General features: G+C 39.1%; 1 protein-coding gene across 1 annotated transcript; it reads right to left on the bottom strand.

Annotated features, from left to right (window-relative positions):
• Positions 1-1,082: 1,082 nt before the first annotated feature.
• On the bottom strand, positions 1,083-9,959 carry LOC129240590 (uncharacterized). The gene is made up of 5 exons (XM_054876492.1): positions 9,762-9,959; positions 8,849-9,697; positions 5,148-5,296; positions 1,872-2,655; positions 1,083-1,449 (listed from the first exon to the last, which is right to left on the bottom strand). Exons 1-5 carry the CDS (start codon positions 9,838-9,840, stop codon positions 1,100-1,102), a joined length of 2,211 nt encoding a protein of 736 aa, XP_054732467.1. The 5' UTR covers positions 9,841-9,959; the 3' UTR covers positions 1,083-1,099.
• Positions 9,960-12,032: the final 2,073 nt, after the last annotated feature.

The raw sequence follows: 12,032 nt of genomic DNA, 5'->3' as shown, positions 1-12,032 counted from the left end.
CATGTTTTTTATTCGTTTTTATTTTTTTTTTTTTTGCATAGCGGTAACAAACATTGTAGACGTAATGTAATTAGTTCAAAATCATCACTTTTTATTTTGCACGTGCCGAGTTTAATTATGACTTGCCCATGTTTTCAAGCTTAATAAATCACTAAAATTGTATTAACTTTTTATGCAAAATTTAACATATCATAATCAATGCCGCCTACAAAGAGATTGTTACGTTTCGTGCACCATTTCAGTGCAATAATTTTCTTATGTATAAATAAAAATATATATATTTTTTTTATTTGTTTAAAAATATATGTATGTGTACTTATATCTGCATATGTTCACGGTAATTTGATTATTACACTCTTTATTTACTAAATGTAAATAGCGGGTTTTTTAGATATTGCGCCATTTATTACTTTGATTTTTAATAAAAACTTTTTATTAAAAATTTTATTTTACAATAATTTGCGCAGGCTTGTTAATGTAATTGTATTTTTTTTTTTGTTTTTTGTTTGAAAAATTATGTGAAAAACATTTATTATTAATTTACAGTGTATTACCTTAGCAAAATCTACGCTTACGGCTATAATTAACATTTATTGTTACAAGAGTAGCGACACGCAGGCTGGTGTTTGAAAACTGATCTGAAATAGTTGTTCCAAATGGATTGTCGTACGACAGTTTTTTTGTTTTTTTTTTTTTTTGTTTTTTTTTTGCTAATAATCTCACACATATAAACAGACAAGGTGGGCTTGTGGATGCATAAAAAGTTATCTTACTGAAACCGTAACGTCGTCATTTTCATTTACCTCTACGCGCTGCCATACAAACGCCAAAACTCCACATTGTGTGGCGTAATTTTTCTGCCTCTATTTAATTAATTTTTGTTTTTGTGAAGTTTACATAATTTTGTTTTTTTGTGTGTTTAGTATTAATATTTTATTACAATTAATATTCTTCTCATTTAATACAAAAAACGAAAAACAAAATTAAGTTAAAAGTTACATTTATAAAAATTTAATTAAAATTATATAAAATAACCTGTTTCGAACACGTACACCTGTTTGCATGTGTGCGTGTGGTATATCGAAGCGCATAGTTGAATTTAAAATCTAAATTGTCCCAACTTCCCTCGTTCATTATGGTACACGCGTAGCGGCGAATAATTCGAGTTCCCATTCAACGCCGCACCAGCGCTGGTGTTACCTTGTCCGGTGCTGCCTGCTCCATTGCCGGTGCCATTGCTGAAGTTATGCGATGCCGAACCGGAAATCAACTCTTCAATATGCTGCGATTTGGCAGTACAACGTGGCGCCAAAATCAAATTGTAAATGATGAAATAAATGACTGCAATGCTGCAAGCGGCAATGGCCAGCCATTGATGGATCTCCTCTGAACCCCATTGAGGCACCTTATCGTCGCGCGCCAAGCCAATGATGGCGCCCAAACCTTTGCCTGTAAGAAAACAAAAAGAAATTAATGAGGTTTTGATTGAGAAAAATAATATATAAATATAGAGAATTTAGCGAATGTAAGGAGACTAAGTGAGTCTGTGACCGAAATGCTTCATCAGTCAGCATGTCAATAAATTTTTTGGCTGGTTCACACACTGGAAATCAACGAGTGTTCAAAAAGCATTTGAGAAACAAAAATATGTTTATCGGCGTAATCAAATAGGGTTAGTTGAGAAAACAATTCACAGTCTTACGAAAAATCGAGGCTTAACCAAAGTTCAAAAATAACGTAATTTCAAATGCTCTCTGAACACCAAGAACTTCAAATTTGTTTTAGCTACCACCACCAAAACCAGTTGGTTGGCCACTCCGGTTGTCCTTACTCCCATTACCCATTACAAATTCAAGCACATAGTTACTTACCAATGCCGAAAAAGGCCAACACAGCCACAGCCTGTCCGGTCGCTGTCAACTTCCTGGGCATTGCATGCCGCATATACAGTATAATCGTTATCCACACAGCTCCAATGACGACCGGCTCAATAACCTGCATGACATGGGTCAGCCATGTGATTTCGCAGCTCAGCGCAGTGAAGCGTATGATGAATACCGCAAAGCCGGCGATAAAGATATTCGAATGTCCGCAATATTCGATGAATTTGTCCACATTGAAAAACAGCACCAATACCAAGATCAAACCGGAATAGGTCACCGCATACTCATCGTTGAATGCCCACCGGAGATAACTGTGAATGCTACTCCAGAATGTGCCAAATAGTATGGCAACAAGAGTAAGTAAGAAAATTTCAGGGCTATAGCGGCGTATTGCCGACATGGGATAGACCAACATGCCTGTCTTTGTGTGCCACCACCATTCTGGTGGGCTGAGCGGCATTTGCGAGGCAAGGAGCAGCACTAATGCACCGATGAGCAGACACACAATGACAAGGATTAGTGCTATCGTCACAGTGGCATCATATTTCGATTCATCGGAAAAGCCAAATAAAAAGTTGGGGGAAAAGAAGATGACATAACCAATAGCACCCCAGGCATACTGACGGCACACCTCGCCACGTCCTTCGGAGGTTTCGCGTACTGCAATAACGATGGCGGTATTGAGGAGTGTAAATGCGGCCAACACGAAAATATCGCCCAACAAGCGGATGGCAGTGTAGCCGCCCAATGTGGCATCCAAGTCTCCAGTAATCTATGATATGTGCGGGAATAAGGGAAAGAGAGAGAGAGGGTGTGAATGAAAGATTAAATAAGTGGCATGTTGCAGACAAATGAGTACGAGGTTTGCTATTTATATTTCTGGTCTTGGCCACTCCCAGTGTTGTCAGGTGACATGTGTCATTATCGTTGGAAAGTTTGACATATTTTACTAAAAACGTGCTCAGAATATTTTGATGTGTAGATATAGATATATATATATAACGAGGATGTGGCAACAAAATGGTGCGGAAGCGCTAGTTGGATTCTGGAAGAATCACCACTTTAACCAACCAACCCAGATATAGATATATGTAGGTTCTTTATGGGGTTTGCCGAAGTTATGGTCTTTTGTGCCTCATCCCAGATCCCTCTCAGGATAGATCTGAGTTGGATTGAGCGTTTATGCCTTCCTTCTGGCTGCATTTGGCCAAGATGCTTTAGATATGTAAGCCATGTTAGTGTTGTTTACAGCGGCTTTAAAAATTCATTTCGGTGCAAAAATGGAATTAAACCATACGATCGTTTTTCACAATTTTCGACATGGACTAACGAGACAGAAATGCATCGATAAATTAAAATTATTATATGAAAAGCAAGCACCATCCTTTTGCACCCTAACATACTTTTACAATAAATTTTTTCAACGTCGATCTTCGCTCACCGAAGAATTGCGGTAAGATCGCCTAAAATAAGTTGTTGTGCTAGAAAATATCGAAGCTGTGCGCGAAATGATTGAGCACGATCGTCTTGCGGCATACCCATCTTTGGGATTTAGTAAGATGAGCGCCAATAAGTTTTCGCATGACAACCTTGAGGTAAAAACGCGTATTCGCTTTGGATCCCACACCATTTAAAAACGACAAAAAGAGGTTCGTGTCAATTGGAGCAAGAAAATGCTGGAAAATTAGAATTTTGGTACATCAAAAGCTGTGTGTAACATATAGACATATGGCATATCATAGATTTATGCATACGGGCCAGAAACTAAACAAAAATCGATGTTCCAAGATCAGTCAAATCCAGCATAAGTTGTTCGTTCGCGGAGCACGTCTATGCAAATAGTCGCCCCCATTTTCGGTATTTGTTTGGCACAAATGTTTTGGAGAAATTCATAAAAAGAACAAAACGAGACGAGTCAGCCTTCACCAAGGCAATGCGAGCTGACAAAAAGACTTTTGACTGACCAAAACGTCGAATTAATGACCCATCCACCGTAGTATCCTGATTTGGCACCCAATGACTTCTTTTGGACTTCTCTCACATCAAAAGCAAACTATGGGGCCAACGACTTTCGATGCCAGAAAAAGCGGTTGATGTTTTCAAAGTTGTCGCAAACGGACTGGGCAAAGTGCTTCAAAAATTTATTCAATTGAATGCAAAAGTGCATTTTGAAAAACAATAAAACCGCTTTCGAGCACCAATATTAATTTCTCCTTGCCAAGGTAAGCAGCACGTAAGTTCATGGCAAACCTTGGAGCTCCAACTCAGAGCAAGCGAGAACTTTTAATAAACGCGACGAACTCGATTCTTCTATAAGAATGCAAAATATGGGTAGATTCGCTAAGGGTGTAATGTGGGAAAAAAACTTTACAATCTGTGCAACGCACCTGCGTTCTGAGAAAAGCTTCTTCGTACAGAATAGTATCAGAAGCAGCGGTTTTAGTTATCAGCGGAGCCATTCCTATAGACCTTCTAGCACAAGAGCGCAAACGCAGATGGGAGGCAAAAATCTCGAGGATTCCAGGACCATACTTCTCCGATATTGATATTCAAATACTAACACTTTGGCAAGCAAGATGGAACTCTGAACTGTACGGTAGATGGACAGCGAGACTAATACTCGATCTAAAATAGTGGTTAGGAAGAAAGCACGGTGAAGTTAACTATTACCTCACACACTTTTTGTCTGGACACGGGTCCTTTCGCAAGTATTTGTGACGAATGGGAAAGGTGAACTTACCAAATTGTATTTATAGGGATCCTTCTTCAAATGCGACAGATGGAGCACAGAGAGAGCAGCTCTGCAACGAGTTATTAAGAAAGAATCAAGGAAATGATGATTAGCGAAAAAAATGGAATGCAGTCACAAATTTCGTGAAGGATATTATCCGAAAAAAGAGGCGTGAAATGGAAACTTATGCTGAAGAGCATTAAGCATACTTGTATGGTTTTTAAAACAGGTGGCACTGGACGCAGTGTGAGAAAGTGAATTAGTCCTTCTTAAGACGCCATCTTGGATCTTTACCTGGAAGCAGTCCCGGGGTTGAGGAAAAAATCCAAGACTAGAGGAGGGATGTTTTTAATGGAATCGCCCCACTCGTAGTAACGACGGTTATTATATGGTGTGAAGGCATTTTTAAACAAAAGGGCAAACAAAACACAAAAAAAATATATTTTAATTTTTTCCATTATTTGGCCAGAAATGTAAATAGCAACCCTCGCAAATACCGTTAGAGTAGCGGGATGATGGCGTAAATCGCTTACTTTAATGCATTCACTATCGGCCAGTACACTGCCTTTGCTGTCGTAAGGATCAATCACTTGACATTCAATCATCGGTTTGCAAGCGCTGCCATTCTTGAGCCCAATCATGTATTCAACCTGTGCGGTGGGTATGTTGCACTGGAAGCCATCTGAAAAGAGATAAACAGTGGAGGTGTAAATGAGTTGCAGCCGCCCGGTAATGTACGAATATCGTCAAAATTTCGATGTGTTTGAGTGTATACATGTATATATATGTGTGTGTGTGTTGGTTACTATTTAGACTTGCAAATTGCTTGTCATTATATACTTGAACGTTTGTAAGCAAGTATATTTGCTTGTTATATATGTACATGTATATATGTGTGTGTGTGTGTGACTGAATAATGACGAGGTGAGTGCTATTGATGAAGGTGGCGATTGGTTAGCAGTTGATGACATGATTGCTAGTTGACACTCTTGTTTACAAATCACCACATTGCCATGGCTGTTTGTTGTCACTAATTGAAAGTGTTTGCAAAACACTTGTGGCCTGGATGCATTTTCCTTCTTAAATTTTGGGAGCCCATCGGATATGATTTTGTGTATACGTATCTACATAAATATGGTATATACGAAAAGTTGGCCAATCGTGGTTGGTTTCTTCAAACAGAAAAAAAAAAAAAAACCGAGAGCACTACTCTTGAGTCCACACACACTTTTTAACCGTTTTTCAGCTATACTTGTGACCGCACGTTGTAATGACACACTAAGACTAGTCGTAGATCCATTGCGATGCCACTATAACTTTTCCTTACACTAAGAGTACCTTTTTAAATCATTCTGTAGCTTTTATAAACGAGCAAACTTTCGTTAGTTTTAAATGTGCCAGGTTAGCTTTGGTTGAAGCAGATGGGGGACATTTTCAGGCTCATAGCCCATTGTGATGCCGCGTGGGGAGCTCTTCCTATCTCTCCTCACACCAGTGTGTGCTTCTCAAAATTTTAGAATATCCGTGATTTCTGCAGAGCTGAGATCTTCCAATTCATTAAAAAATTGTCTACTTAATAATAATAAATCTACGGCTAGAGAGAGCGGAGCAATAGCACAGAATAATCTCGGACATCTTCCTCATCTAGACAACTTCCGCAGAAGTCTTGTGTTTGCACACCCATCCTCTGGGCGTGTCTACCTATTAGGCAGTCAGACAGTTTTCGGGCGATTCTGCAGGTGGTTTCATTATGCTATTTTTTGTTCGCAGCTCTAACGATTTCCTCAAGGCTAAGTAGCTACATGTTTGTAAGGATACACATACCTACATCGTTGTATATGTACTCATCGGTCAATTTTTGCCGAGTCTCGCTAGTTCATCAGCTCTGTACTTACCCTCAATATCGCAATAGCCAGGAACCCTTCCCAAGGGTAGGTGAAATGACTCAGCCATCTCGTTAAGAGGTATTTTTTCTGCAGATCTTCCGGAAGGAAGTTTAATGTGGCATATAATGCTTTCGATGGTGTGGTTAACATCCAACCGGTTAGAAGAACAGATGCTAGTCTTTAAACCTTGTCAATTCTTTTGATGTTCACACCCTTCTCAAAGGCATTCCACCATATTACAATAACACAGTAGAGAATTGGCCTAACCACTACTGTGTAGACCCAATGTATCTTTCTGGGTTTCAACCCCCATTTCGTCCCAATTAGCGTTTCGCAAGAGTACAATACCGACATAGATTTCGTGATCTATCCCAAGCTATGAGCTCCCAATTTAGCTTCCTATCCAGCACAGGTCCTAGATAGTTAGCCCTCTCTGTTACTCGGCCGCCATAGCCGAATGGATTGGTGCGTGACTACGATTCGGAATTCATAGAGAGAACGTTGGTTCAAATCTCGGTGAAAACACCAAAATTAAGAAAAACATTTTTCTAATAGCGGTCGCCCCCGGCAGGCAATGGTGGATTTCGGCCATGGAAATGCTCCTCATAAAAAATATCTGCCGTTCGAAAGCAGCTTAAAACTGTAGGTCCCTCCATTTGTGGAACAACATCAAGACCCACACGACAAATGGGAGGAGGAGCTCTCCCAAAAAGGGTGTACGCCTTCTAGCTAAACTTTCACACACATATAGGAGGTGTCTGATGGTTTCCTCATCTTCGGTGTTAAGATAGCTTCTGAAAAAATCCTAGTATGGAAGTCCTAACCTTCTGACGTGGCTACCTATTAAACAATGACCAGTTAATACACCTATAATGTTTCTTGTAACATCTCTATTAAATCTCAACAGGCTTTTTGAGCGACCGCTGTTCAATTTCGGCTAAACCAGTTTGCTTAGTTTGCATAAAGTCAGTTTTTACCAAATTGTATTTACCAGGTCGACGGTTTTCCTATCTATTAATAGTTTACAAGTGGCTATAGGCATAGATATCAACGACTTATCCAATTGGATATCAAGAGTTGTTCATCTGATTTGCAGTTTCCTGCTATATTCCTATGGCTTGGCCCCCAGATAAGGTTTACTTTATAGTATTGAGATACCCCTATTTAAAGCTTAAAACATTCTTTGACTGTTTTTGATGAGAATATTCTGGATTCTATCGATTTTATAGCTGCTTGACTGCCTGATTAAATGAAGACTTCATTTATGGATAAATCTCTCGATTTTATCGCTGTCAGTCCCTTTTTTATAGCCGTGAGTTCCCCCTGAAATACACGGCATTGATTAGGTAGGCGAGTTGATTGGTTAACCCCAAGTTTAACAGAGCAAACCCTACCACCTACTTTGTTATCTATTTTTGAGCCATCTGCATTGATTGTTATATCATTTGCGTTAATAATAAGTGCATTATCCCATTCCTCTTTTGAAGGAAAACGCCGTGATAAAAGATTTTTTTAAGTTTATGTCATTGGTTCTACAGAAATCCGTTGTACCAGGAATACAGGAGAATTTTTCTAAAACGGAAGAATGCTCTGAATCTGAGAGCTGACTTGGCAGTTTTTTTCTTACCTAATTACTCCATAGATAATAGTCTGAACATAATATTTAGCGCCTCCGTAGGCGTAGTCCTAAGAAGTAAAATGTGCTTGCTGATGGCACATATGGCAATCAAAGTTTTAAACAAATGTGATGTGTGGGATTTTATGACTCTACTAGTAAGAGTAAAGCTTCTGATTTATTACGAAATAAAATGCCATTCGAATGACCGCTTCAATCCTCGTTCTATGTTTTTGGTACTACCTACATTCTGTCAATCTAATTTCGTTTCACATTTTCTGTGGTATTTGCCTTCGTGAATCATTTTTGAATTGGGGGCCTACAATCAAATTTTATCGGAGCCCAACAAAAACGGACTAGCAATGTCAAGCAGCTGCATCGTGGAGTTAAGATCCCCACACGATTGTTCAACTTCTTGCTAGAAAAAATCAGTTTATGGACAAATTTTGTGGCCCGCAACGCTATGGCGCTAATGGTCAGTGCTCGGCCATATCCAGTTATGCAATGTGAATGTCAAAAAAAAATCGGTCATCATATTCGCTATAGTGCACTCTCCATCGGCAACCACCGCCCAATCTAATCTATTAGGTTTGCTGGGTTTTGTTTAGGTTTTGCTTGCGGTTTTCACCTCTCGCGATTCGTGTTTGTTCAACCTCTGCTGCTTTACTGATCAACTTCTATAATGTCCACTAGCGTATATGTATTTCCCCTCTTCCCCTTCTCAATTACTCACCCAAAGGATATTTGCACCAGTCGTCGCTGTGCGTGTCATTATCATTGTTACTATCAGCTGCACGTAGAACTGAATGCACTACAATGTTATTCGTGTCGTGCGTGTAAACATGACAGTTCTTCACCACAGTCTCACCGCTGTCCGTCTTTTGGGTGAGGCACAAATGTGGTGGCTCTACATAGATCTTCATAGGCGTGGCATCGCCGGCATCACGTGCAGCGCGACTAGCACGTTGTTGTTGCTGTTGTTGAACCTCAGCGCTCAATAGCTCGCCGCCATACTCAGCCGAACCGCCAACTGCACGTTTGACGCGCAAACTTTCCGTTGATGTGGCAACCGATTCATCTTCATAATCAAACTCCGAACTATGCTCCGTGGAGGGCAAAGGCGTGGGTACACCTTCAAACCATGGTGTATACATATTCTCATATTTCGTGGGATCTTGGCAGGTATAGGTGCAACGTGTCAAATTTACATTGCCCATCTTCGCGTTCCAATGATGGCAGGTGGCCTCTTTTGAGCAGCGTTCCTGAAATATGACCGCGCCATTAAAATCACAACCGAAGCTAACCAACGGACGACGTGCCTCCTCTCTTTGCACTTCGGGTATGGCGAAGAGACAAGCGTACACGATGGCAGCGAGTACTAGGAAAAGGGCAGTGAGGAAGCGAAGAATGCGTCCGAAATTAGTGGCATTCTTGGCAGCCAAACGATCGGCGAGTGGACCGGCAATCAGTGGACCGATTATCGAGACAAAAGGCGCAATAATGCTTATGCGACGATACTCGTTGAAATTCAAGCCGAGCAGGAGTGGTATGTTGGCGTGTAGCACATGGAGCACGGTAATGCCTGCGAAGTAAATGAGATATTATAAGTTAAAATTTGTTAAATGTTAGTTCTTGATTTTACTCACCACTAATGACAAAAAACACCACCACTTTGAGCGAGATGAGGCTTACATTGATGCGTGGCTTGTCGCGTGTTGCACCCATTTTTGTAAGTGTTGTTTTTGTAAATTGCTCTGGCGCTACTTTTAGCTTATAATTAATTTACTATTGAAAACTTAAAGTACGAGAAATTTAAGTGTTTGGTAGTTGGTTAACAGGCTGGGCTGGTTTTGAGTACTTAAGGCTGGCAGGATCCGTTGGTTTTTGTTTTTTTGGTAAACAACAGTTGCATATGCTCCGGAAGCAAATGTTCATTGACGGATTTCGTTCATTATTCGGTGTTCGAAGTCGTTCGGCTTTTCGAACTGCAAGCTACCTGAAAAGAGAGTTTTAAAAAATATTTAAAAGTTATAAGATTTTTCATGTTTTTAATTAAGTTATAAAATTAGTTGTTCACTCTCGATCAACAGTAGCTTTTGTGGCGTTTTGAGTTCATTTTTTACAGCTCATTTGTCACTCGTAAAGTCTGTTTAAATACGCATACACACATACATATATATAATAATAAGGCAAAAAAAAAAAGGTGTAGATACAAACGCAACAGCCAGCCGTCGCTTGATTTTATTGATCGTAAATTTGCTTCAGTATTTGCAAACCACAAAAACTTGGCGCAAAGGAATTCCATATTCAACACCTGCACTTTTAAGCGTTTTTCATTTATTTCATTGTTTGACATTTTGGTCAAGCATTTCTGCTCAGCACAATTTTTACTAATTTATATGCAGCGCAGTGAAATATTTACAATGATAAAAAAATAATATTACAGCAAGCAACATTACACAAACAAATTCATTTTTTTACCCTTTTAGTGACTTTGTACGAAATCTGGTAACAATTTTTTCGCATATTTGCAAAAAATGTTTTATAAGCACTAGCAGTTAAAATATTTTTATTACTTCCTCAACAGTTCAAATGAGACTTTTTCAAGGAAGCAGGCAATCGCTGTTGTTCATTTGAAATTTAGCTCATATTTCCTTTAAAACATTCATAAACAGGAGACTCAAGCAGGATTCAATTGTTAAATATTTGCTCACTTGTAGCGTTAGAAGTTTTACACTCCCTTACAAAAGTGTGCATATAATAAGAATGCAGAAAGTGGAACAAATTAAATCCTTTTTGGTAAAACTGGTAGCAATTTTTTCTTATTTAAATAGAAAGAAATGGTTTGACTTATTCCAAGAATTATATGTTGTGAATTAATTTTTAATTTTAAGTTTTCTTATTAAGCTGTCATATTCTTCTTGACAGGAGGTTTTGTCCTCGTTCACCACCAGACCCATTCGCTTTGCCTCTTTATCCAGTTTGGAAAAGCCAGAACTAACAGCGTGGCTGTTTTCTTGTTATCTTAGTAAAATAGGGTCATAATGAATTATTTCATAGAAGAAGTGTATCCATCATAAATTTAACTGACTATACAAACATTTTGTTCATACTGACACCTAACTTGACTACGCTTTTTCTTCGTACGTTTGGAGTTTTGACCCCAAGTCACGATTTTTCTTATATTACTACCTACTTGACTACCTATACCTGTACTTATTTAAATTAAATATTATTATGTTTAGCGAAGTTTTTTAATAATTTTTGTGGTTTAGGCGTCGATGGACAAGCGAGAATGGAGAGTAAAATTTCAAGGGTGTGCAACGTTTTCCGCATTTTCGTTCCGCGAGAGAGAAAAACGATATAACGGATAGCAAAAGGAGAGAGAGAGCTATACCTTAGATATATCTCAGATACACTAGAGGCTAGTTTTCCTTAGTTCTTCCTTGTGGTTGCTAATTTCTATTGAGAAATAACACTGCCTACTTTTTGGCGCTTGTTTGTTGGTGCAAATTTGTAGGCCATGGGTCTCGAATAATGCAAATGACCTCAGGAATATGAGTGACAGCCAGATCAATAGGTTTGCACTTTAAACAAATGAGGAGCAGCAGGTAAACGCTACTGTGGATCGGCCACAGTCTAAGCTGGTTTAAAGGCCGACTGGAGCTATTATACTTACCTACCATCATCATTCTACGAACCTACATCTGATGCACGGAGTGGGCATTCGAGTACCCACATCTTAAGGGGACCCGGTGGTCTAGAAATTGCCAAAAATCAAGTATAATATCTTAAGAATATACTATGAAATTGTCAAATTTCCATTTACTATTTAGAGAGCGGTACGCGAGCGCCTGTACCTCAAACTTTAAACTCATTTATTTCGAAACGACTTTTTTTCGTCCTGATGTAAAAAA

The sequence above is a fragment of the Anastrepha obliqua genome, chromosome 3 (assembly GCF_027943255.1).
Source record: "Anastrepha obliqua isolate idAnaObli1 chromosome 3, idAnaObli1_1.0, whole genome shotgun sequence".
Taxonomy (NCBI): domain Eukaryota; kingdom Metazoa; phylum Arthropoda; class Insecta; order Diptera; family Tephritidae; genus Anastrepha; species Anastrepha obliqua.
The sequence above is the reverse complement of the archived record's forward strand: the minus strand, read 5'-3'. Positions and strand labels throughout refer to the sequence as shown.